We start from the raw sequence: 27577 nt of genomic DNA, 5'->3' as shown, positions 1-27577 counted from the left end.
TTGTATACGTGTCCCGTTATTTATAGTTCGTAAAATAAATAAATATGTATCATGACCCGTGTACGACGTATTGTCTCAGAATTAATCCGACGTATTGTGTACATGTGTCCCGATTTAAAGTGCGTAAAAGTAAATAACAGAAATTAAATGACGATAAATAAAATTGCGAAAATGTAAATTGCAATAAATAAAATGTAATACGGAATTAACAGTTAGCTGGGAACAGTTAGCTAGGAACAGTTAGCGTGGATTCTTAACAATTATTTCAATTAATTAGTTTGTTTGTTTCTAACAAATTTTATCATGTCCAATATTTTCTTCATTATGCCACTTGTTGGATTCTGATAGGTCAAAATCTAAATATGTAATTTGAATGGAAATGGTTGTTCTGTGGTGAACGTATACGTATATCGGTAGGATAGTAAATGACCGTTGAATCAGATTCGAATAATGTACAGTGTAACTTATTAATGTGAAATCTAAATATTCCTCGGGTACTACCTACCCGTTAAAATATTTTCATCATTAATAGTTTGTACGAAAGAATTTTTAATTACATTCTTTATGAAAATATACTTGCATATATATTTTCTTCGGATGTGATTATAAATTTAATGAGTCAATAGGATATTAAACTCATTTGATTTATCGTTAGAACAAGAATATTTAATCTCCAAAACATTAGAGATTACTTAATTGCCATGTCGAACGAAGATAAATGAGGTAGAACGATACGTAAAGCGAAGATAATCGATGTAGAACGATATGTAGAACGAAGATTATACTCGAAGTACAATTGGTGATATTTAAAGCGTGTGAGGTTGATATCCGAGGTACAGTTTATGATGTTGAGGTTTATGACACGGTTATGGTTGGGAGTGATAAGGGCACTGTTAGCATTGATGATGGTGGTACGGGTTATGCTGTTGGTGATGCTGCTGGTGTTTGTAACCTTCGCACCATATTCTCCAAAGCCGTCACGCAAGGGCGTAGTTCGTTAACTTCTGCTAGTACACCGGGATGATTGACAGTTGGAGCGAGCGAATGAACAAGATTCGAAATATGGGATAGTATATAATCGTGACGAAATACTCTAAAAATGAGAAAGAAAATGGTTTTTCGAACAGGTTCGCCGGTAAGTGCTTCAGGTTCATCGCCAAGAGGGCAATTTGGTGGATGGAAGGGATTTTCGATGTGGAATGATCTTCGGATATCAGATGTTATTCTAGCTATATAGAATATCTATATATATAATACTAAAGATTTCGTAGACTACAGAGGAACCTACGGCGTATGTCAGGCAAGTCTACAGATGCACTAAGATATGAATTATCAGATACGCTAAGATATGAATTTTGTCTATACACTATCGATGCAGTAAATACAGTAAGACGTGTCTAGACTTATGAATGATGAGCAGGCAATTTCCTAAGGATGATAAGCAGATAATTTCCGACTAGAAATGATAAGCAAAACTTTTTGACATGTAGACACGGTCAAAGTCCAGACTCATTAATGTATCCTAATAACTACTAGTCAGACACACTAATCCAAGACCTGGTTCGATAAGACCACCGCTCTGATACCAACTGAAAGGACCGGTCCTAATCCACCCGGACGAAGTCTTCAACAGTTGGTCCCATTGCGATGATCGACTCCAAATAATATCTTTAATATGAGCTAATGCACAGCGGAAGACTTAATTCGTACCTGAGAATAACATGCTTTAAAACGTCAACATAAAGTTGGTGAGATATATAGGTTTGATGCTAGCAGCGTTATAACTATGGACCACAAGATTTCATATAGATAAACATAGTACAATCGCAAGTGTATGAAAAGTAGTTGAGCACTTGGTAACCATACTTAACATTTAAATCATCGCAGCATATTCTTAAATAACCACTACACCGTATCAAGTGTAGTATACAGAAACGAAGTACTGTGCAACCGTTGAAAACTGGTCGTACAGCCCGGTTGGGGTTGTCAGGCCCGATAGATCTATCAACAGGATTCGCATTTACATTCCTCATGTAAATATTAGCTACCAAGTATAAAGAAATATGCCATGGTACAACTCAACATAGAATTTAGTTTTGATCACTTGTGTCCATAACGTAAATCATAAAATGCATGTATTCTCATCCCAAAATATTTAGAGTTTAAAAAGGGGACTATATACTCACCACACTGTATTTTATAGTAAAAATACATATAACATCATTGATCAAGTATATGGTTGACCTTGGATTCACGAACCTATATCATTTATATATATTTATCAACACATATAATTGTAATCGAACGAATTTACATATTAATAGTAATATAATTGTTATCTTTAATTAAGTGTTTCATTAAAAACCCTAATAAGTTGCATTTATTAATATTTATTTTTAAAATATTAATATAGTTATGTTATAGGTAGTAAATATGGCTTTATATAACTAATAGTTATTTGACAAAATAATATTAATAATAATAATAGCTAAAAGTTGTTTTATTTTACAATAACAATAGTAATAGTTATTATGATAATAATATTGATAATATAAAAATAATAATATTAATTTCAAAATAATAATAATGATAGTAATAATAATAAATTTTGATATAATAATCTTTCTAATAATGATAATAATAATAGTAATGATGATACTTTTAATATAAATGATAGTTTTTAATAAAAATGATACTAATAATAGTATTGATGATATTTTTAATAATAATTTTAATAATACTAATAATAATAATAATAATAATAATAATAATAGTTTTAATAATAATAATATTGATAATTTTCAAAAATACTAATAGATATTTGTCATAAACTTAACCATATTTGTGTTAGTAATAATATTAATAATAATGATAATAATAATATTTATTAGAGTAAAATTACTACCTCAAGAAGTAGCCATTAAAAAAATGCCCAAGTCCTGGTTTGAACCCGCGACGTCCTGCTAACCCGCTACTATACCAAACCAGCTACTCTGTCTAATACTTTCCTTTTTGAAAATAATTAGGATTTTAACTCATTTAACCCAATCCTATCAGTTTTCCCTTTCGCTTGTTTCTTCTTCTAAACTGGATCAACCAGGGACATTTAACAACCATCATCATCTAACCTATATCATCTTCTTAGCGTATCGTCACCTTTATATTGTTATTATCTTGTTAACATCACCTATATTAAGGTTATCATTCACGGTTACCACTATGATACTTGTGATCATTATCACCATAACCATTATAACATCGTAACCCTCATGATCATATTAATATCATATACCATCATCTAATATATCAATAAAAAGAATAGAAACCAGGTTATGGCCACAACATTGATTTCCTTGTGATATTTCCTTCTGATACTCGCTAATAATTCAGCCCATTTGTAAAAATGGGTTCACAATGGCCCAAGCAAAATAAGAACCTCGGTCCAAAACAAAAAATACAAAATAACCCGATTGTATTACTTTAAGGGGATTCGTTTCTTTTTTTTTTTAAATTTCTGATTAGCTCGAACATAGCAGCCCCCACACCTCTCATCATTCCACTATCCCGAAAATCATTATCATGCGTTTAATACAGTAAAATAGGAGAAACCGTCCAAATTAATCAATATATTTACGGCCCACATAGATTGAAAGGAACCAATTTAATAGTTTGATTAATTAGACCCACCAACTAATCCACTACATAAGTCAATAAAGGGTTTCTTGGTTTATTATTAAAGCATACAGAAAGAAATCGAGTTGCAGCAATCAAGATCAGGAGCTGTAGCAGTTTAACGTGAAACAAGATAGAGATCGAGAGGTGACGGTTGTTTGGGGTTTTTAAGATGAAGTAAAATTACAAAACGGTTAACTGTACACACGATAGGGTTGATGAGGTATTCATTGTTGAAAGTGGCTAAATAGAAACAATGAAAATGGTTTGCACAGATAGAAACTAGTGAGAGTGGAATGTGGGTTTGTCGGCCAACATAGCAGCGAGAAAAGGAAAAATGTGTGATGGTATGGTGAGGATGAATGTAGAGGGAGAAAGAGGGATGAGGGAGAGATGTATGGAGGTTGTGTGGTGGCGAATGGTGACTGCAACAGTGGCACTTGGTGGCCACAAGGGTGGTTCAAGTTTACGCAGATGGTGGGAAATAGCTGTGGGTGATAAAGTTATGGAGGTGATGATTTACGAGAACCAAAACTAGCGAGATATATTGTGGTTAGTTGTGGTTGTCAGGTTGTTCACGTCTGAAAAGAAAAGAGAGAAAAAGAGATGAAAGGTTTACGGAGATGGTTTGGTGTTGGTTAAACAAGTTGCTGAAAGGTTGTTTGAAGTAAACAGGAACAAGGTTCATATATGGTTCCGGTGGTGGTTGTTCATGCTATCCGATGGTGGTGGGTTTGGTTCTTAGACAAAACTTATATTAGTGGTTCCATGGTGGTTGTGGGTGTTGAGTGGTGACCACGATGGAGTGAGGTGATGGTTTGATTGAGATACTAAGAGTGGTCATCATGGTGATCGAATAGAAACATAAGGGATAAGGGTGGCAATGGTGTATCATATGCTCGCGTATATATTTATAGATTGATAATGGTGTGTAAAAAAAATAGATATTTTGATATACACTTGAACACAGTAACATTCAATTTGATAATTCAGTTCACGGATATCCAAAAGTTAACAGGAAAATATAATATAATAGATAATATAAACAAAATGAGATACAGTAATAAATATCACACATATGCCAATATTAATAGTAAAGCAGCTCCTATTCAATCAATTATCTTTTATCAATTAAACATAGTGAATCGTCAGGGATGGTTAAAGGGTAACTGATTATCCGAATATAGATTTCAAACTTTCTAGACTCAACATTACAGATTTTGCTTATCGTGTCGGAAACATATAAAGATTAAGGTTTAAATTTGATCGGAAATTTCCGGGTCATTACAGCTTTCCTCGTTTACCGAATTGTACAACGCCTTTCCAGGGTGACACTTTCAACATGACTTTGTTGCCCACTTGAAATTCTAGTGGTTTTCTTCTTACATCAGCATAACTCTTTTGGCGATTCATGGCCGTTTTCAATCGATGTTGTATTTGAATGATCTTTTCGGTGGTTTCGTGAATAATTTCTGGTCCAGTAAGTTGTCTTTCTCCTACTTCACTCCAACATATAGGAGATCTGCACTTTCTACCGTAAAGTGCTTCAAATGGTGCTGCGTTGATGCTCGTATGATAGCTGTTATTGTATGAAAATTCTGCCAACGGTAAGTGTCGATCCCAACTGGTTCCAAAGTCAATCACGCATGCCTGTAACATGTCTTCCAATGTTTGTATTGTTCTTTCACTTTGACCATCTGTCTGTGGGTGATAAGCGGTGCTCATATCTAATCGAGTTCCCAATGCTTTTTGTAATGATTGCCAAAAACGTGATGTGAATCAGGTGTCGCGATCAGATATGATGGAGATGGGTACACCATGCCTGGAAACTACTTCCTTCAAATATAGGCGTGCTAATTTCTCCATACTGTCTGTCTCCTTTATTGGTAGGAAGTGAGCTGATTTAGTTAGACGATCAACTATCACCCAAATAGTATCATGACTACTTGCAGTCCTTGATAATTTCGTAATGAAATCCATGGTTATTCTTTCCCATTTTCACTGTGGAATTTCTGGTTGTTGCAGTAATCCTGACGGCTTTTGGTGCTCAGCTTTAACCTTTGCACACGTCAAACATTTTCTTACATAAGTAGCAATTTCTGTCTTCATATTAGGCCACCAATAGAACTTCTTGAGATCGTGGTACATTTTCCCATTTCCTGGGTGAATTGAGTACCTCGTTTTGTGTGCTTCATCTAGTACTAGTTGCCTTAGGTTACCATGTCTTGGTACCCATATCCTACCAGAAAAATACAGGGTTCCATCGGCTTTTACTTCAAGTTGTTTTTCTAACCCTTTGCTCATTTCACCTTTTTCGTTTTCTTCTTTTAAAGCTTCTAACTGTGCTGCTTGAATTTGCTTTGTGAGATCAGTACGAATTGTAATATTCAAAGCTCGGACCCTAAGAGGTTTTACTCTTTCTTTTCGACTTAGGGCATCAGCTACAACATTAGCTTTTCCGGGGTGGTAACGGATTTCACAATTGTAATTGTTTAATAACTCTACCCAGCGACGTTGCCTCATATTGAGTTGTTTTTGATCAAAAATATGCTGAAGACTCTTATGGTCGGTGTACACTGTACACTTGGTGCCATATAGATAGTGTCTCCATATTTTGAGTGCAAAAACTACTGCTCCAAGTTCCAAATCGTGCGTCGTATAGTTCTTTTCATGAATTTTTAGTTGTCGTGAGGCATATGCGATAACTTTTGTGCGTTGCATTAATACACATCCTAAACCTTGGCGCAAAGCGTCACAATAGATCACGAAATCATCATTTCCTTCCGGTAATGACAAAATGGGTGCAGACGTTAACTTCTTCTTTAATAACTGGAATGAGGATTCCTGTTCCGTGGACCAATCATACTTCTTTCCCTTTTGAGTCAATGCAGTTAAGGGTTTGGCGATTCTAGAGAAATCTTTAATGAATCTTCGGTAGTAACCAGCAAGACCTAAGAATTGGCGGATTTGTGTTGGAGTCTTCGGTGTTTCCCATTTACTAATGGCTTCGATCTTGGCGGGTTCAACTTTAATTCCATGTTTACTGACAACATGGCCCAAAAATTGTACTTCTTGTAACCAGAAATCACACTTCGAAAATTTTGCGTACAATTCTTCTTTCTTGAGTATCTCTAGTACCAGTCTTAAGTGTTGCTCATGTTCTTCCTTGTTCTTCAAGTAAATCAATATGTCGTCGATAAAAACAATGACAAATTTGTCTAAATACGGTCTACAGATGTGATTCATTAGATCCATGAATACTGCTGGAGCATTAGTCAATCCAAAAGGCATGACTAAAAAATCATAGTGACCGTAACGGGTTCTGAACGTGGTTTTAGGAACATCTTCTTCCTTCACTCTCAGCTGATGATATCCGGAGCGTAGATCAATCTTAGAATAAACACTTGATCCTTGCAATTGATCAAACAAATCATCAATCCTCGGTAATGGGTACCGATTCTTGATCGTTAATTTATTTAATTCTCGGTAATCTATGCACATTCTCATATATCCATCCTTCTTCTTGACGAACAGAATAGGAGCACCCAAAGGTGAAAAACTAGGACGAATAAATCCACGGTCCAATAATTCTTGCAACTGGTCTTGTAATTCTTGCATTTCTGAAGGTGCAAGTCTATATGGAGATCGGGCTACAGGTGCAGCTCCTGGTATGAGATCAATCTGGAATTCTACACATCTGTGTGGAGGTAGCCCCGGTAATTCTTCTGGAAATACTCCGGGATATTCTCTTACAACTGGCATGTCATCAATGCTTCTTTCTTCAGTATCGATCTTCTTTACGTGTGCCAGAATAGCATAACAACCTTTTCTTATAAGTTTCTGGGCCTTCATACAGCTGATAAAGTTCAGTTTTGAGTTGTTCTTCTCCCCATAAATCATTAATGACGTTTCATCCTTACGAGGGATGCGGATTGCTTTCTCAGCGCAAACAACTTCCGCTCTTGTTTTGGACATCCAGTCCATGCCAACGATTACATCAAAACTTCCTAATTCTACGGGTATCAAATCAATTTTGAAGGTTTCACCAGCGAGATTCATTTCGCAACCATGGCAAATTTTATCGGCTTTTATCAGTTTACCATTAGCTAATTCAATAGTATATTTATCGTCTAGAGGTAATGATGCACATTTTAGTTTAAAACTAAAGTCTTTACACATATAACTTCTATCAGCACCCGTATCAAACATAATAGAAGCTAGTTGATTATTAACGGTAAACGTACCCGTGACAAGATTAGGATCCTCACGTGCTTTACTGGCACTAACATTAAATGCCCTCCCACGTGCGGGTTCTTTGTTCTTCTCCTTATCAGGGTATTGATTTATAAAGTGACCAGACTTCCCGCATCCATAACATTTCTTGACATCGGTCGATTTTGTCTTTACTTCAGAAACGGTGACATAACAATCTTTCGCCACATGTCCTTTCTTGTTGCACTTATCACAGACCACTTGGCAATAGCCTGCATGATGTGTGTAACATCTTTTGCAGAACGGATGAGGTCCCTTATAGTTTGGACTTGCAGTTGCCCCATCTTGTTTACCTTTAAAAGTTTCTTGTTTCTTCAGGTGAGTATTTTTGCCCTTATAGTCTTCCCATTTCCTCTTTCCTTCAGTTGTCTTGACTTCGGTAATTGGTGCCTTAATCGAACTCTCTGTGATCTGGTCCATGAGTTGGTGTGCCATTGTCATGGCTTCCTGCATCGTATTCGGTTTGGACGATGTAACATTTCCTTTGATATTGATCGATAAACCGTCAATATACATTTCTATTTTTCGTTTCTCGTTTAGCACCAATTCGGGACACAATAAGGCTAGTTCCATGAAACGCTTTTCATAGTTATTGAGATTCGCGCCGATAACCTTCAGATTACGTAACTCAGATTCCATTTTTCTGATCTCGTTTCGAGGACAGTACTCCTCGATTAGCATCTTTTTCAGTTCTTCCCAAGAGATATCATATGCCATATCTATTCCTTCTGCTTTAGCATAATTGTTCCACCAAGTAAGTGCACCATCTTGCAACGTGCACGAAGCATATTTTGACTTGTCTCCGTTCGCACAATTACTGATTTTGAAAACGGACTCCATTTTTTCAAACCATCGGGTTAGACCGACTGGTCCTTCGGTTCCACTAAACGTCTGTGGTTTGCATCCTTGAAAAGTTTTGTATGAGCATCCGTTTCGTGAGTTTGTGTTTACGGCTGCTGCTTTGGCTGCTGCTTCGGCTGTTGCTTTTGCTGCCTCGGCTGCAGCAATTCTTTCATTCACACGTTTCTCGACTAGTTGCTCAAACTCAACATCCAACATTTGAGACATGTTTCTTCAATAAACACAACAGATATAATTTAATCATATAGAATATTATAGGTAAAATGAGTTGTCAATAGTTAATCGTAGCATATTAATAATATGAACCGATTATTATAAAAGCCTTTTCTTCTTATTAGCATTTTATAATTATTTCTAGGGTATTACCTACCCGTCAAATTCATACATAATAGCTAGTACAAGGAATTAACTACTAAAATCCTAATAATATTCCACTATGAAAAATTATAACGAGTTACTATGTTATTATGTAATAATAATAATAAGTATTAATAATACAAATAATCATTCGTTGCATTTATTGTTAATAAACCAAAATAATACAATACCATACAATACTGATATTTTACATATGATTATTCTACATAACAAGATAGAGTAGCACACATAAGCAATAGGATAGCGCATGGAAGATTTATGGTTGCGAGGTCGTTTATTCAGAACTATCAAAAACTTCTTCCCATTTGGTTCTCTCTGCCAATTGTTTGTGTGCACATGGTCCGACAGATATTCTGGCAGTGCATTTTATTTTTGGTTGGGGTTTTGAGGTACCCATTGCCTCAGTTTGTTTAATACAATAAGGGTGGTTACGAATCGAATGGTCCTGTTCCTTTTTAATAATTAAGGACTTTTTATTATTGTGGTTATTTTTATTATCTATAGCAAGTTGGAATTTCTCCTTAGTGATCTCTTTTATTTCATTAGCGAAATCCTCCTCCTTACTGATCTCGTCTGATGACGAACTGTCTGAGTCATGTGTAGGAGAATATGATGACGAACTGCGAGAATATGTACCGGTGGTCATGAACCGAAATCTGCCAGGCGTAATCGGCACAACCCGCCCGTCGGTGGTATATCTGGACCAATGTCCATATTTGTTTAGAAATGGACGATCCTCGTTTACTCCAGGGATCATGGGTCCATGCCAACGATACTGTGGCTCAGGAAAACTAGAGTTGGGTGGAGCTGGAACCTCCTCTGGGTTTACCGGGAGTTGAGATTCCCCGGCTAACACAATTTCTTCTTTAATAGGTATTGGAATGCCCTTTTCAGTTGTGGATAGAATAGATTCAGTGTCCGATTCCGAGTCGTACAGAATGATAGGATTAGAAGAAGTCATCTATCACATAATTGAAACAACAATTACGTTAGCATATAAATATATCACATATAATGTTTTTGACCAAATGATAAGCAAAAATCAGTAAAAACAAATATGGTCATAGTCCAGACTCACTAATGCATCCTAACAATTACCAGTTAAACACACTAATGTAATTTATGGTTCCCTATGACCTCAAGCTCGGATACAAACTGTAACGACCCGTCAAAATCGCTATTGACGCGGCACGTTAATCATTGATTCCACAGTGAGGTTTTGACCTCTATATGATACGTTTTGATAAAATATTGCATTCATTAAAATAAGTGACTTTCTAAACATAGAAAGTTATAAACATGTGGGCGAGTGCTTAGGTATAAGTAAAACCCCGAAATACATAAGTCTTTAATTTACAGGTTGACATCACAGTTCAATTATTTATTACACAACGCAGTTTTATTTTGAATGCAATAAACTTTGTACAAAGCATGAGAGACTCCATGCAGGCAACAAGCACATCACAGCGGAAGCATTCTAAGGACCTGAGAATAAAACATGCTAAAAAGTCAACACGAATGTTGGTGAGTTATAGGTTTAATTGCTCGAGTCATAAACATATATAAAGATAGACCACAAGATTTCATCAAAAGTTTATCAATAGATTCTACGTAACAGAGCACCCTGGTAACTAAACTTAACGCTATAGTGATAATTACCCCATTCATTTTAATACACGCAAACCAACGTGTCTTAAACTCAAATAACATACGTTCGTTAAAAGGCTAGCGCTCTAGCTCGGGCGGGGATGTCAAGCCCTATGGATCCATATACAATTATTCGCGCCCACCAGTCCATATCCTATGTACTGGCAGCTACTAGTTACCAAAGCTAAGGGATTTTCGGTTTAACTCAGTGTAGAATTTAGTATGTACTTGTGTCATATTGCGTTTAAAATAAATTGCATGTATTCTCAGCCCAAAAATATTTAAAGCATTTAAAAAGGGAGACTATAACTCACAGTTCAATGTTGCGATTCAATATTGTAGGTAATTGCGTAGACGTAATGATGGTAGACGACTGTATGGTTGGCCTTGGATTCAAGAACAATACCCCGAACAATACCCAATACTTCCTTAGCTTAAAGCGGTTTGAAACCCGAATTAAAACACTCTCGTATATACCTTATTATTATTAAACTTAAATTTAAAATTATAATTATAATATAAATAAAAATAAATTACAGAAGAAAATTTATGAAATATTCGTCGAGCAAAACGGACCTTTTATAGTACTTTTCGATTTACTGTAGCTCATGCGATCTCATGAGTTTTCAGTGTTTTTGCCATGCGATCGCATGGCCACCTTTTCTGTTTTTGTTTGCTAGTTCATCGACATCAAATAGTTTTTACTGCAGCAAATAGTTTTCACTGTAGCAAATAGTGTTTACTGTAGCAAATCAATGTAGCAAGTCGTTTTCACTGTAGCACTGTAGCAAAATACGGTTCACTGTAGCAAATAGTGTTTTACTGTAGCAAATAGTGTTTTACTGTAGCAAAGTAATTTTTACTGTAGCAAATAGGTTTTTACTGTAGGAAAGTCATTTTTACTTGTACATATATATATATACATACATATAATTGTTCATGAATCGTCGAGAGTAATCAAAGGTAATTGTATATATGAAACAGTTCTAAAATTTTGAGACTCAATCTAACAGACTTTATTTAACGTGTCAAAATAATAAATCGTATAGAGAATTGGTTTAAATTAGTAAAATTTTCCGGGTCATCACATAAATCACAAAATTTCATTTATTAATATGTATTATTTATATGTTTATAGTTATATAGAATTTATACTAAATTCCATTTTAAAACGTATACTTATTATATCTTAAATTATATTCTATATATATATTGATTTTGTGTATATAGATTTGTAATGATTAATATTTATATATATTTAGTTTTATATATATATATATATATATATATATATATATATATATATATATGCAATTAGTGTTTTATTTATGAAATATCATTAGTTTGTTATATTAAATATTAATATAATCCTAGTATATGTAATAAGTATATATAATGTACAAAAGGTTTATTTGTTAAAATGATAGTTTAGAAAATAATGATCTACTACTACTAATAATAATAATAATAATAATAATAATAATAATAATAATAATAATAATAATAATAATAATAATAATAATAATAATAATAATAATAATAATAATAATAATAATAATAATAATAATAATAATAATAATTAATATTAAAACTAATAATAAATCGAATTATATCATTATCATTATCATGTTTATATCTAAACCTCTTTCTAATTTCATCTGAATTTCATAATATCATCTTTTATCAATACTTATAATTATACTTATGTTTATATTATACTATAAACTAAATCATACTTATTATTATATTTTTATCAATTTATACTTAAACATATTCGTAATCATAACCATATTCATTTTCGTACATATTTATACATATAAATATATTTGTATGTAATCAAAATTCAAGTTATATTAATAACAATTTTATTAATAATACTTAATAATAATTATATATCAATAAGGATAATAATAATAATTATATCAATAATTCAATTGCATCACAAAGTAATTATAATTTAATCATAATCCTAACAAAGTTTTTAATCAAATAATCATAATAATAATAATAATGACAATAATAATAATAATAATGATGATGATGATGATGATGATGATAATAATAATAATAATAATAATAATAATAATAATAATAATAATAATAATAATAATAATAATAATAATAATAATAATCATAATAATAATAATAATAATAATAATAATAATAATAATAATAATAATAATAATAATAATGACAATAATAATAATAATGATGATGATGATGATGATGATGATGATAATAATAATAATAATAATAATAATAATAATAATAATAATAATAATAATAATAATAATAATAATAATAATAATAATCATAATAATAATAATAATAATAATAATAATAATAATAATAATAATAATAATAATAATAATAATAATTATTATTATTATTAGAAAAATTACCTCCCAAAAGCCTTTCAATAAAAGAAATGCAACCTCTCGAATATCTGTCAATACCTCACACCAGCTGGGCTGTTGCCCTTAATCCGAAATTGTATCAAACGAAATTCTAATTAACCCGTAATATTTAGGTTCTATTTCTTCATCTTCTTCAATACTACATCGACCTAGACCCAGCTTAAATCATCATTTATTATATGATGCAGCATTCAACAGCAACCACTAACAGTTATGGTATCAATCAACAGACACCCAAAACGAATTTAAAATAAATGAAAATAATCGCTGTTTGTTTGAAAAAAATATATGAAGAACTCAAATCCTAATTTCGAATTTTAAGATGTTTTAGACAAAGTTTAAAACACAAAATATATTTCAAATCACTCATAGAAACTTTCCAAACCGTTAATTGAACTAGAATCATAACAGGTAACTCTAATTTGTTCAATGAAAAATCGTTTGACTTTTGATACCGAAACTTTGACTCATAAATTCGAACTAGATAATTGAAATTGGAAATTGAAATTTTGTAGGAAGTTCTTTAATATTATTCCTAACAAGACTACATTTCAAGATTTTGAAAATTGTTACGGATTCGAAGGATTGATTAAATTATACACGAGCAGGGGACCTGAAGCTTTTTTCTTCGACTTTTCTGAATAATTCTTCAATTTATTGTAATTAAATGGTATAACGTGATTGGTAATTGATAATGAGGGTGAAAGAACTGAATGAATATCCTAGTGTCACTGAACAACTCAATTGCTTTATAACCAAGTGGTCGACAGTTTTGATTAAGAAGGAAAAACAAAATAAAATAAAAAATGTTAACAGGTGATATCGATGGGTAACTGAATGATACAGATTTGGTATAAAATTTCAATAATTACTAGACCAAAACAAAAGTCTTAACAGTTGAAAATGAAATGGAATTGGATTTGGAATCAATTTTTGTACGATCCCATTTGATTTTAATTATCTTAATATTAAATAATAATAATAATAATAATAATAATAATAATAATAATAATAATAATAGTAATATTAATTTATATTAATAATAATAGTTCTTAATGATGATATTAATAATAATATCTAATAATAATACAAAAAAATAATAATACTAAAATTAATATCAAGTATTTTGATAATTATTAATAATAATAAGAACAAATAAATAATAATAATACTAATTTTTAATAGTTATTAATAATAATCCTAATAATATTAAGTAATAACAATGATTTTAACTATAGACATGGTAATAATACATAATACTAATGGTAATACTAATCATATTAATGATAATAATAATTTGTATTATTTTGTTAATAATCATAATAATATCTTTATTAATAATAATAACATCTAATCATAATACAATTAATAATGAAACTATTACAAATTACATGTTTCATTTTTCATATCTATATAGTATATAGTATATAATAATATCAATAACTATATATTAACTTGTAATTACTTCTAATATATTAATGTTATAATTTATTATTTATGTAATGTTTTCTAATTATATAATATAAAACTGAATATTTATACATTATATATATTACAATGTACATTTGATTATACATAAAATCATATCTATTTATATATAGATTTATATATATATATATATATATATATATACACTACTATATATATACAATTATGTTTTAAATGTTAAATAGATAACTATATATACATTAAACAATTAACTACAAGTATAACATTATACATTTATTATTTTGATAACATTGACAAATTATATTTGAACCATTTATATACAATATACTCTATATATTCAAAATAACAAGCTTTAGTTATTTAAAGTCTTCTTTCATAATAACTAAATTACTTAATAGTTCATTAATATATTTATATAATTATTTACGTATATAATTATTTATATTTACATTTCTAGTTACAATTAAAGGTTCGTGAATCGTCGGGAATGGTCAAATGTCAAATGATTTCATAAACTAGTTCAGAAATTTTATAATTCAATTTAATAGACTTTGCTTATCATATCGAAACCATATAAAGATCAAGTTTAAATTTGGTCGGAAATTTTCGGGTCGTCACACCGTAAAAGTCGATGCTATTCATATTAATTCTGATGTTTTTTCTAAGGCCCCGACTAAACCTAAAAAGTCTCGAAAGAGGAGGTCTGTCCAAGGTGAAGAAATGAAGTTTCCTGGAATTCGTGAAGGGGGTCTGAGTTCTTATTCGATGGGTTATTTTGTCGTTGATTTTGTCGCCGTATTTTTTGTTTCCTTTTAATGTTTCGTTTATCTCTTAGTTTGTTGGTTCATATCTTTTGTTAGGTGGTGAGCTCCCGTTAGGTTATGAGTTTGTAGTGAGCTCCGATGTTTTCTCATTTTTAACATCAGTTAAGGAGTCACTGACGGGGCCCACCAAAAATGAAGACATTCACCGGATCTTATATGTGCCACATGTAGGGAGGAAACCACGGGACCTGCAGGCAGAAGATAACGCGACCAACTAACAAACCCCCACGAAGTTTGAACGCAAGATGTTTTCTCTTGGTTGTTTGTATGTTTTCTTTGAAGACTTCATTTTTTAGATGAGGTTTCCAATCGATTATGAAGTTAGACCTTTTTTCTCGCCAGTAAAAACTAATTGAACACTAAACTACATCGATGATCTTTATCTTTTGATAATTATACCGCTCATCCCTATCAATATGAAGATTACACGTCGATAGTCCCTCACACTAACTTGCGTTGAATTGTTTCATTTAGTATAACACGTCAAGGGTAATGTGTAATTTTTTACCACTTATTTTTATACCGAACTCACTAACTTTTATTCTTTTATTCATTCTCTTTCTTTTACACCCACATACGATCTGCAATCTCCAATAATATCATTCCCAACCATGACGCTATTTTTCAGATTAACACACTGTCATATCAGCGTCATACCCTTATTTTCTTCTTATTTCCTTTGTATCATTGATTCATCACATTTCACTCCCACCTATCACACCCTTCGTCAACCAATAAAAGTTACGATTAATTATTTAAATCACTATACAAATTTAAAAGTAAAATGTACAAGTACTTATATAACTTCTATTTGTGAGTCTATATTGACTTCTCCCATTGGTTCATTTTTAACTATTCACCATTTTTATCCCCTTGATTTTTAATTTTTTACTTTTTACTTTTTTTAATTACTTTATAATAGGTTTTACATTTTATTTTTTTATTTTTAATTTTTTTTTTTTTTTTTGACATGTGGACTGTTTTCTAAAGAAATGCTCTTTAAAAGGACTCTTTTAAATTAGTTGGGCTATCATTTATGGGCTTATTTTTACTTGGCCGTTTGTTTTTTTTTCCTACACGTTTTCTTTTTTATTGATAAATGAGATGAGATAGCGTGAATCCGTTTTACCCACCACACCATTCCACCCCCATACCTTCCATACCCATTCTATCAATCTCAATGTCCTTTTGCTTGAACTGGAATCCTATTTGTTTATCTTTTGACCCTATATTTAATCTTATTTCTCACACAACAATCAAATTTGTTATTCCTTTTCTAAATTTCTCAATTCTAATTCTTTAGTAATCTCAAGGTATGATTCTCTCATCTATCTTTTTTGTTTTTGATTTGTTGAATATTAATTTGAATTATCGTGTTATTTGCTCGTTTGATTCTTTTTATTTTTCCCTGGCCCAAATCTTATTGAAACCTACACACCCATTTGGTTTTGCTTTTTGAAGAAAGGATCCAGTGGTCGATTCAGCAATAACAAAACTCCTCAGAAATCACAACTTGATTTTTCCGATTCTGATATGGATGACGAAATTGATGTTTGTAAGTTTATCAAGTTTAATTTTAACAATTATATATACTATTTTATATATTTGTGTAATTAAGTATTTGCCTTTGCCTTTTGATTTTTAATTTTAATTTTTTTAGTTTTTGTCAGTTCATAAGCAAAGACACATAGTTCCACTGGACTTAGACGATGATGTTGGAGATTCTGATGAAGATAATGACCAACACGTTTTTGAAATCGAGGTTATTATGTTTTGTTTTAATTACAGTTACATAATTACATAATCCCTTAGTTCTCAAAGTTCATTGTTGTTTTTTTAGGTTAAATTGTTTTTTATGGACTTCTGTTCTTTTAATTCAGGAGTAATTTGTTTATCCTTCGAACGATTTTTTTTTTCTTTAGAACGGCTAACCCTAATCAAATTAACCCTAAATCATTAATTTCGCTTTACAGATTATCATGTTTGTGATAGCATTCGGTTTGTGTTGCAGATTACCAAATGATCAGGTATGCCATAATGTTTTTCATATTATCAGATCATAAATTTTATTATCTATTAGAGTTACAATCACAAAATAATAAATTTATGATGGTGATGTGTTGATGCATTTAGTTGATTTCGCAAATGTAACTAGCTGTCACTTATTGCAGGTCGATGCAATATTAGCTGTTATATTAGCTGCAATATAAGACGTTTTGTGGTCAATATTTTGGACTACAGGATGTACAGTCTTTGTGAATTGTAATTTCCGGACAGCGTATTTCCTTTGTACTTCTCGACTCCTTCATCGTTTTGATGATTCGAGTCTCTTATTTATTAAATTATGTTTTTCACCCAAAAAAAGTTATGATTATTAAAACATGAAATTACATGTATTATATTTCATAGGTTCGCTATCACAACTCCTCCGTCAACATAACTGCTTGAAGGAATGGAACCAACAAAGGAAGGTCCATCCCACTACCAGGTGTGCAATATTTTCCCCGGATATCGACATAGGCTGTGTAAGATTGACTACTTTTCTTTGCCACTGTGTTTATGTTTTTGAATAAACTTAATTCAAAACTTAGGTTTATGTTAAATTAAAGTAATATATGTAACCCCAATTGTCCTGCTCAATATTTATAATGAAAAATTCAATACTAGCTTTTTGATTGTTTGCATGCTGTTTTAATAGCCTCTGTTTTAGTTTGTGTTCTTTATCTGTCTTTCTTTTAAAGCTTATCGTAGTTTTTAACGCTATAATCTTCGTTTTACGTGGTTTGAATTGTACGATTTTTTTACCTTTTTTTGTAGCTTTGTTTCGTTGCCATATCCGCTCTTTTAATTTTTGTATTACATGTTGTTTTACATTTTAAGGTTTATATGTGATTGTTAAATGCTATTTATATTTGTGTATAGTTTATCTATGGTTTCAGGCTTTATGTCTTCTTCATTAGCTGTTGGTAAGTTTTCGTATCCATTACATTTTTGGTTTACTTAACGGTTTTTCAGTTTCTGCTTTCTGTTGTTAAGTAGTTGTAAAACTTTACTTTCTTATGCGTATGTTTAAGGTTGGTTTTTGATTTTTTGCGTGTTTCTTTATGTACTAATAGGGACCAAAGTATCAAGATTGTAGAACCAAACATGCTCATGTTTCGTAAGTTTCGGAAGTCGCTGTAGAGGAAGGAAGCTTTGTTCACGTCATCATTATATGGCATTCTCTTTAGTAAATAATGATATCCTTCAGCAACATAGCATAACAATTATTAAGTATGTTCTTAATAAACCATTGTAAATTTTCTTTCAGTTTGCGTTCTAGGCTACAATACTTTTAGGTAATGTTTTATGTTTTGCTAATCTTTTTTTTTTCCTGTTGCTGTATGAATGTTGTTATTTATTTTCTTTGGATACATGTTGGCTAACTGCTGTTTGAAAATGGTTTCAGGTATTAAGTGGTTTAATGTTATAAAATACTCCAAGGTTTTTTCTTTGTTACTTGGAGAAGCTTATCAGGTTCTGAGTGACCCTATGAAACGAGATGCATATGATCGAAATGGAAAGGGCTCCGTGTCTAAGTAAGTTTTTTTGTTACCGCTTTCAATATTCTTAGTTCCGATAATAAACTCATGTAACAAAAAAAATACTTATTCGTATGTTTGACATATGCATTAAAAATTTCATCACGGTAGAGATTTCGTTGTTGTTGTTGATGATTAGTAACGTATCTGATAAAAAGCTGTCTTGAATTGTTAACATTGAATTTCATTGAGACTTAATGTATAGCAGGCGTTTTGATACAAATTTGAACAGAAAGATGAGGTAAAAGGAGACATATGTAGGATTTCGGCTAATACGTCTTCATTAGAATTGATCAGAGCTTCAGACTGTGTCGATTGATGTTCATTAATTGTGATCAACACCTGCAAGAAGCAGTTGATTATGGGGTGTTTTGGATCTCCTGGATTTTGGGTTTTTGTTCCCCATTTTTGGTGTTATTTAGTTGTCTTAAAGAAGATATGTATGTATTTATGGTGCCTTTTCAGGTTGCAAGATCACAATGATTTAGCTGAACTACCGGAGCTAAACAGTGGTGAAACTTATGAATGCGTTGATGCTTTTGAAAGAACACACATCTGGGGCCTATTGGAGGAAGAAAACAAAAGAAAACCAAACTTATTTGTTTCATCTAACTGGATGAAGTTTGTCCGTTTAAATGGCTATAATCCGGAAGACGAGATCTGGATTGTATTCGAACTCTCCGAAGGCAAGTTTATCGTGGCATGGGATGATGTTCACAACTTTGACCATATTATATGATTAGGCTGTTTAGGTGTAAAGGCAGAATAGGTAACCTTTTTTTATGTATGTATGAAGCTAATGTGTATGCCTTTTGATACTTAAACATTATGTGCTTCTAACCTTGAAGTAGTCGAATAGTTTATGATGTAAATTATGGTAACTTTGCAACTGTTTAATAGTTTCGGATGTGTGTTAAACTTTATAATGAATACCTATAATGGTAAATTTTGTACTATATAATAAATTGACAATCGTTATTTTTATAGAATAGCAATCAATAATTCAAGCCGCGTAGCGCGCACCCTCAATCTTGTTAGAACCATTTCTTTCGTGAAGAATTATGCTTGAAGAAGTTGAAATAGTTGGCGAAATGAAATTAACGGTTGATGGGCGATGTATTCCTAACCTTGACATAAGATTGGTATAAGATTGACACTTCCCGTTGAGATTGGTATAAGATTGACACTCCCTTTGAGGTTGGTACCAAAAAGTTATAATCTATGTATCAAAAATTTCATTAGTACCAAAAAGTTCATTAGCCCCAACTAATTTGACTTCAACAGCGCATAGAAAAAAGATAAAGTTCACTAGCTAACCTACTAAAAATCATCATAACTAGTAATCATAAATCATTAACTCATCCAACTAAATGAAGTTATAAGTTTCCCATCTTCATAAAATAATAAAATCACAATTATTCAATAGAAAAAATTACGTCCATAGTACCTGTGGTTTGTCAAGTATTTCACCACAACACCTAAACTTTAATTGTTGCTTTGATGGTACCTAGGGTTTCAATTTATTACTGAATTGGTACCAACCTCTAACTTCCGTCACATTTAATCTCCTAACCCCTCACATGCGTGGCACATGTGAGGGTAATTCTGTCCATTTAATTCTTGTTCTTCAATATAAAAACACCAGCATGTTCGGTGTTCGACGATTAATAACAATACCTAAAGAAAACCCTAATTTACAAATCGTCCTAAGCGATTCCCAGTTACCCATCTCTTTTCTAATTAAAAATTTCAGCTCATTATGGTTGTTTGCAGGTGATCGATCAGCTATTGCTATGCGAGGTTTGCTTAAGTCGAAGAACAAGCTTGAAGCAGTGGTCAAAAGCCTTAAATGTCGAGTTCTGTTGATGAAGATTTTTTTCTTTATCATTTTGGTTCAATTTGTTATGATTGGATTTTTAGTTTTGTAGCTAGATGATTGCAATTGTTATGTAATGTACTGGTTATGCAATTGGTTGTTGAATTTTTTTGATTATGAAATTGCATTTGTTATCTAATGTAATCAACAAATTGTTCTAATGAATCGTCTTTCATTTAAAATCTATGTTGCTTGTTTTGTGTTCATTGTAAGAAGTACAAATTTAAGTGTCATTGTAACTCATTTGGTAAACTGTGATTGCAAAAGTGCAACTTGTTAATGCCAATTGAATTGTGTTTAGGCCAACTTGGTTAATGCCAAAATAGGTAACAGCTTGCATATTTGTTAAAGTGTTTAGTGCAGCTTGCATATTCATTAGTGCCAAAACAGTTACCAAAGTTCAAATTGCAAATTGCTTATTGCATATTGTTCAAATTTATACCCAAAACCCTGAAACACTAACAAATCAGTCTTATTATGTTTAGGTCCAAACTGTTTTGGTACCTTAGTGTTTTAATATACCTAGTAGGTCATTTTAACCCAAAGTCAAAGTCAGTCAACAAATGGTGTAAATTTTACCCAAACCCTAAAACACTATAAAATCAGTCTTATTATGCTTAGGTCCAAACTGTTTTAGTACCTTAGTGTTTAAAAATACCTAGTAGGTCATTTTGACCCAAAGTCAAAGTTAGTCAACCAATGGTGTAAAATTTACCCAAAACCCTAAAACACTATAAAATCAGTCTTATTATGTTTAGGTACAAACTATTTTAGTACCTTAGTGTTTAAATATAGCTAGTGGGTCACTTTTAACCCAAAGTCAAAGTTAGTCAACATATGGTGTAAATTTTACCCAAAACATTAAAACACTATTTTAACCCAATTTCAATAACTAACAAACTGTTTTAGTACTATTCTGTGTAAATGGTCATAATCCTAAAACACCTTTTTTTTTTTTTATATAAACTGTTGTAGTACAATTTTTAATAGACTGTTTTAGTACATAGAATATGTTTTAGTACATAGATTCTGTAAATGACCATTTGCTTTTTTTCTTTTTTTGTTTAAAATGTTTTAACAACATCATTCAGAAACTGTTTTAGTACCTTTGTGTTTAAAAATACCAAGTAGGTCATTTTAACCCAAAGTCATAGTCAGTCAACAAATGGTGTTATTTTTACCCAAAACCCTAAAACACTATTTTAACACAATTTCAATAACTTCCAAACTGTTTTAGTAGTATACTGTGTAAATGGTCGAATTTTAATTTTTTTAAATTTTTTTATAAACTGTTATAACAAGTGGTAGACCCAACAATTTTTTACAAACTGTTTTAGTAGTATACTGTGTAAATGATCAAACTTTTTTATTTTTATTTTTTTGTAAACTGTTTTAACAAGTGGTAATTTAGACCCAACTAATTTTTTATAAACTGTTTTAGTAGTATACTGTGTAAATGATCCAACTTTTTTTTTTTATAACTGTTTTAACAAGTGGTAATTTAGACCCAACAATTTTTTATAAACTGTTTTAGTAGTATACTGTGTAAATGATTAAAAAAAAAAATTGAATGCAACAGTACCTGTTTAGCAATGTAACAGAAAAAGAAAAAAGAAAAAAAAACAACAGTCGTACCATAAATCAAGTTCGGATCAAATGAGTTTAATTCGTTTCGCATCTGGTATAATCTTGTATCCATTGTTAACACTTCACAATAATTCTAGGGTTTGTTGTTTCAAGTTGTTGAAGAAGAAAAATAACGTAGGTTGGTTACACATATCACGTCCCCTTTGTATAAACGGCTGTATAATAATGTATAAGGAGTTAATTAATTTACATGGACGAAAGTACCCTCACATGTGCCACGCATGTGAAGGGTTAAACGGCTACAAGTGACAGATGTTAAGGCCTGGTACCAGTAGCGTAATACAATGAAACCCTAGGTACCATTGAAGAAAAAAATAAACATTAGGTGCTATGGTGATAAAATGAACAAACACAGGTACTAACAACGTAATTTTTTCTATTCAATAGTATTCGATTACAGGATTTAATAATTATAAATCTATGTATTTTTTTTTTTTAACTCTACAACAAAAACAGATGCGAATAGCAAAATAGTTGGATGAACCTGTTCCAGCATACATAGATAGATTTATAAATAAATCCGCAATTAAATCATATCAAACATAAACTTTTAATTTAACAGACTGATCAACCAAGACCAGGATTACATATTCAATAACCCTAACAACTAATTCTAAAGAGATCATCAGCTAAACACAAACAATCAATGAAAATAACAAAGCTAATTAACATAAGCTAAATCACAGTTCAACAATACATCATACCAAATCATTCAAACAAACCAATCTAAGAGCTAGTAAACTTGGTAACAGCCTTGGTTCCTTCAGAAACAGCATGCTTCGCCAATTCACCAGGCAGAACAAGTCTCACCGCCGTTTGGATCTCACGTGACGTAATCGTCGGCTTCTTGTTATACCTGGCAAGCCTCGAACTCTCCTGAGCCAATTTCTCAAAAATATCATTGATGAAACTGTTCATGATTCCCATCGCTTTGCTTGAGATTCCGATATCTGGATGAACCTGTTTCAACACCTTGAAGATATAGATCTTGTACGTCTCCACGCTCTTCTTCGATCTCTTCTTCTTCTTGTCTCCGGCTACACCGCCGGCTTCCTTCGGTAGCTTCTTCCCGGCCTTTGGTTTCTTTTCCGCCGGTGTTTTCTCCGCCGCTGATTTCTTTTCTTCCACCGGTTTCTTCTCCGCTGGCTTCTTCTCTGCCTTTGGTGCCATTGAATTGAATTAGAATTGAGAAATTGAGAATTCTAGGGTTTGAAATTTGGGGGAAATTGATATTTGATTGTGTGGAATAGAATGTTTCGGAAGCGGTTATATATAAGAACGGTGATTGTGTTTTTATTGGATGAATTAGTTGTCACATGGATAGGTGACGTGGCAGTACAGTGGACGGCTAGGATGGTTCCTTTTTCATTCTTCCTTTTCCACCAACGGACAGTATTTCGAATGATTAATTTTGCGTGTTGTTGAGGATATCTTCGCGCCAAGGTGAAATGTTTTAAAAAGAAAAATACTTTGCTCCATACCTCCCAAATCTATTACTCATACAAAAAAAAAATCACATAGTTTTACGAAAAAATATCTTTCACATATATTTTTTTTATTAAGTTTTTGTCCTATATCTTACTTTTTACCTATGTTTTTATCATACATAAATAAAGTAGGAATACAAAAAAGTTTATGACATTATTCTTTTACATTTATATAAGTGGACAATTAATTGTGACATTTCAAAATTGAATAGTTTATTATAGATTTGGGAGGGAGTATATCTTTCTTCTTTATAAATTATAATTGTTAAAATGGCCCCTATAGTTTGTACCAAAATATTGTTGTAATACTTGTGGTTTTTTTATGAATTTCGTCCTTATAATATGTTAGTTTTGTTGATTTAGTCCCTATCTTCGACGGCCATTAAAAAGTTTCGTTAACTCCAATCACATGTTATGCACCTGCAGTACTGACAGACTAATTTGGCAGATTCCGGTGAGAAGCTTCGGATCCGGTAACAACGGATTTGTGAACACTGGCGAAACTACTTGGGGGCAGAGGAGGCGCCCGCCCCCAGTGGATTTTTTTTCAGTGTTAAAATTTTGGGTTTTTCGACTTTGCCCTCAGTGGATTTTTTTTGCCCCAAAACCTTCAAATTTTGCCCAAAATTCTCCGACTTTTGCCTCAAAATTTTCAAATTTTGCTAAAAAAACCTCTAACTTTTGCCCCAAACCTTCATAATTTCTCTAAAAACCTCAATTTTTGGCCAAAAAAATTGCTACGGTTTTATTTATTTTTTTGCCCATGGTGAAAAAAATCCTAGTTCCGCCACTGCTATGGACCTCAAATTATCTGAGTTCTAAAGTCAAGCACTGATCGAACTTAGCCACCACCGTTGAACGAACTCAACCACTCAAAAATCGTCAACGTCATATGAGTGTTGCTAGTGTAGCCTAAAACAGGAGTCATAGATCAAGTCTGAAAACTATTTGATCTAAATTATTATTTCATATCTAAAAATGGTTTTAGATCTAAAAACTGTGTCAGAACTAAAAATTATCTAGATTTGAAAATTTGTTTCAAAATAAAACGGTGAGATGATGGTTCGATGCCATCGAGGTTCATGAGAGCGTGAGATTGGAACGAAACATAACACGTTTATGGTTCCACTTATGAGTTGGGATTCAATTTTATTTTTGTTTTAACCTAATTTTATTTTTAATCTGGAATTTTTATATGAGTAAGAGTGTAAGAAAGTCATTGTTATTACGTTATGAATTTAGCCAGAATATAGAGTATCTGGGAAGAAGATGAAGTATAGATTGGGGAAGAGGATGAAGCATATATGAGAAATAAACGACAGATTTACCCTCACATGTCAACACGTGACTTTGATTTTACGGCCAATTTAGATGCGTGTTAGAAAAAGGGACTAAATAAGCAACATTGACATACTAAGAGGACTAAATCCGTAAAACAAAACACATGGACTAAATAAACATTTTGGTACAACTCACGGGGACCATTTCAGCAATTTTGTCTTATTTATTATTCAAAAACGTGTAATATAACATCTCTAATCCATAAATCCTAGCATGTCATAAGAACACCCCTTATATCAAAAAATTAATTTAAATCCAGACCCTTCGTTTCATTTTATACGTTTAGCAAGAAAGTGAACGTCATCAACAAAAGAAATTTACCTTAATATCCCCACTTTAATCTTATCTGAAGGGAACACGTTTTTCCGACCGCGGGGTGGTATGATTGTCGGGCCCTCTCCTCGTTCCGCCCGCTGGCCTATTGGGATAGCATCTTGTATACGTTTTGCACCATCCCCTCACTCTTTTTCAAAAACACTTAGCATGTAGCACCGTTGAATCAAAAAATAAGCCTCAAGAAGAAACCTTAACAAGTTGGGCGTGTTCTTGAGGATATCTTCGCGTTAAGCTGAAATGTTAAAAGAAAAAATACATAACAACAACAAAACCCAATAACGGAGTATGAGGAAGGTAAGATATAGACAATCTTTCTCCTATCCTAGAATAAAGAGAAGTCATTTCTCTACCCATAGTGAAACACCTAAGTGGGGGCTAGTCAGTCCTCTGCTGGTCAAGAAACTCCAGTAGAAGCTAACCAGCCTTCTACCGAAGGGGAGCAACAACCTTTAACTCCCCTATTGGCAACACAAGAAGTGTGACAACCCGGAAATTTTCAACCAAATTTAAACTTTATCTTTATATTATTCCGACACGATGAGCAAAGTTTGTTAAGTTAAATCTCAAGAATTTTAAATTGTGTTCACACATTCATTATAACCTCGACCAAATTCCGACGATTCACGAACCGTTATATATAAATAAATATGTATATATATATATATATATGTATATATATATATTATAACTTGAGAATAGTAATAAAGTATTAAACGTATAATACTTTACATGAACGTATTTATTTTAATATGTTTATCGATGGAATTAGAAGATAATATCAAATGATTGATTTATCAGATACATTGTGATATGATTACGGGTCTATGTTATGAGGTCCACTGTGATTTAAGAAATCTATTCTTTTTGACAACATTCGGAAAATGGTAAAGTGATTTATAAGTAAGAACGTGGAGTGTAAATAACTTAGATGTTGGATATCGACAAGTTAAGTAACTCGACATTTTGCATTAAGATGATTTCATACGTTTATTTAACCTTTGAACTTTATCCCATGCTTCACCAACAAAATGTAATTTAAAAACTTGAAACCTATTATGAATATATATGATTCTACTTTTCTAAAACGTTTGATGATATAACGATTTCCATTATTTTAACCTTTAAACAAAATGATTCTTAAATATATTTAGTTTTGGAAAACAAAATTATCATATTTATTTGATTTAGTTTCAAACGTACAAAAACGTTTTCAGTTTAAAAAGAACTTTAAAACGTATATAACTTTTATAAATATCTAGAACCACTTTTGACAACTCATTACTTAACCAGTATGATAAAGATAACGATATTTATTTTTTATTTTATTAAATATATATAACGATTTAAATTAATATTATATATATTTATACACGTATTATACGTACATAGTTTTATACTTTTACTATACTTAAACTTTACCTTTACTTTATTTTTACTTTACTTTAACTTTAATAATTCACTTTAATAATTCATACTTTAATAATTCACTTTAATAATTCATACTTTAATAATTCATACTTTAATAATTCACTTTAATAATTCATACTTTAATAATTCACTTTAATAATTCACTTTAATAATTCAAAAATCTATTATATATATAATTCAATAGGTTTCATTATTTCATAAAAACTTGAAAATATTTTTCTCTAAACTCTCTCAATCGATTTACACACACACACACACACACACACACACACACACATATATATATATATATATATATATATATATATATATATATATATATATATATATATATATATATATTTACTCCGTATTATTTCAA

General features: G+C 31.6%; 1 protein-coding gene and 1 long non-coding RNA gene across 11 annotated transcripts; one reads left to right on the top strand and one right to left on the bottom strand.

The window, feature by feature from the left end:
• Nucleotides 1-16943: 16943 nt before the first annotated feature.
• LOC139898959 (uncharacterized) lies at nt 16944-20012 on the top strand. Of its 10 annotated transcripts, XR_011777226.1 has the most exons (6): nt 16944-17075; nt 17181-17282; nt 17494-17547; nt 17692-18858; nt 18969-19098; nt 19310-20012. It is a non-coding gene; the product is annotated as an uncharacterized lncRNA (long non-coding RNA). The 10 variants fall into 10 exon arrangements; XR_011777222.1 differs by having other exon boundaries at nt 17692-17782; nt 17930-20012; XR_011777223.1 differs by having other exon boundaries at nt 17692-17798; nt 17930-20012.
• A 3146-nt stretch (nt 20013-23158) lies between these two features.
• On the bottom strand, nt 23159-23855 carry LOC139898958 (histone H2B). The gene has a single exon (XM_071881763.1). It carries the CDS (start codon nt 23792-23794, stop codon nt 23351-23353), a length of 444 nt encoding a protein of 147 aa, XP_071737864.1. The 5' UTR covers nt 23795-23855; the 3' UTR covers nt 23159-23350.
• Between the last annotated feature and the right edge of the window lie 3722 nt (nt 23856-27577).

This window comes from Rutidosis leptorrhynchoides, chromosome 3 (genome assembly GCF_046630445.1).
Source record: "Rutidosis leptorrhynchoides isolate AG116_Rl617_1_P2 chromosome 3, CSIRO_AGI_Rlap_v1, whole genome shotgun sequence".
In the NCBI taxonomy this organism is placed as follows: Eukaryota; Viridiplantae; Streptophyta; class Magnoliopsida; order Asterales; family Asteraceae; genus Rutidosis; species Rutidosis leptorrhynchoides.
This window is presented reverse-complemented; position numbering and strand designations above follow the sequence as displayed.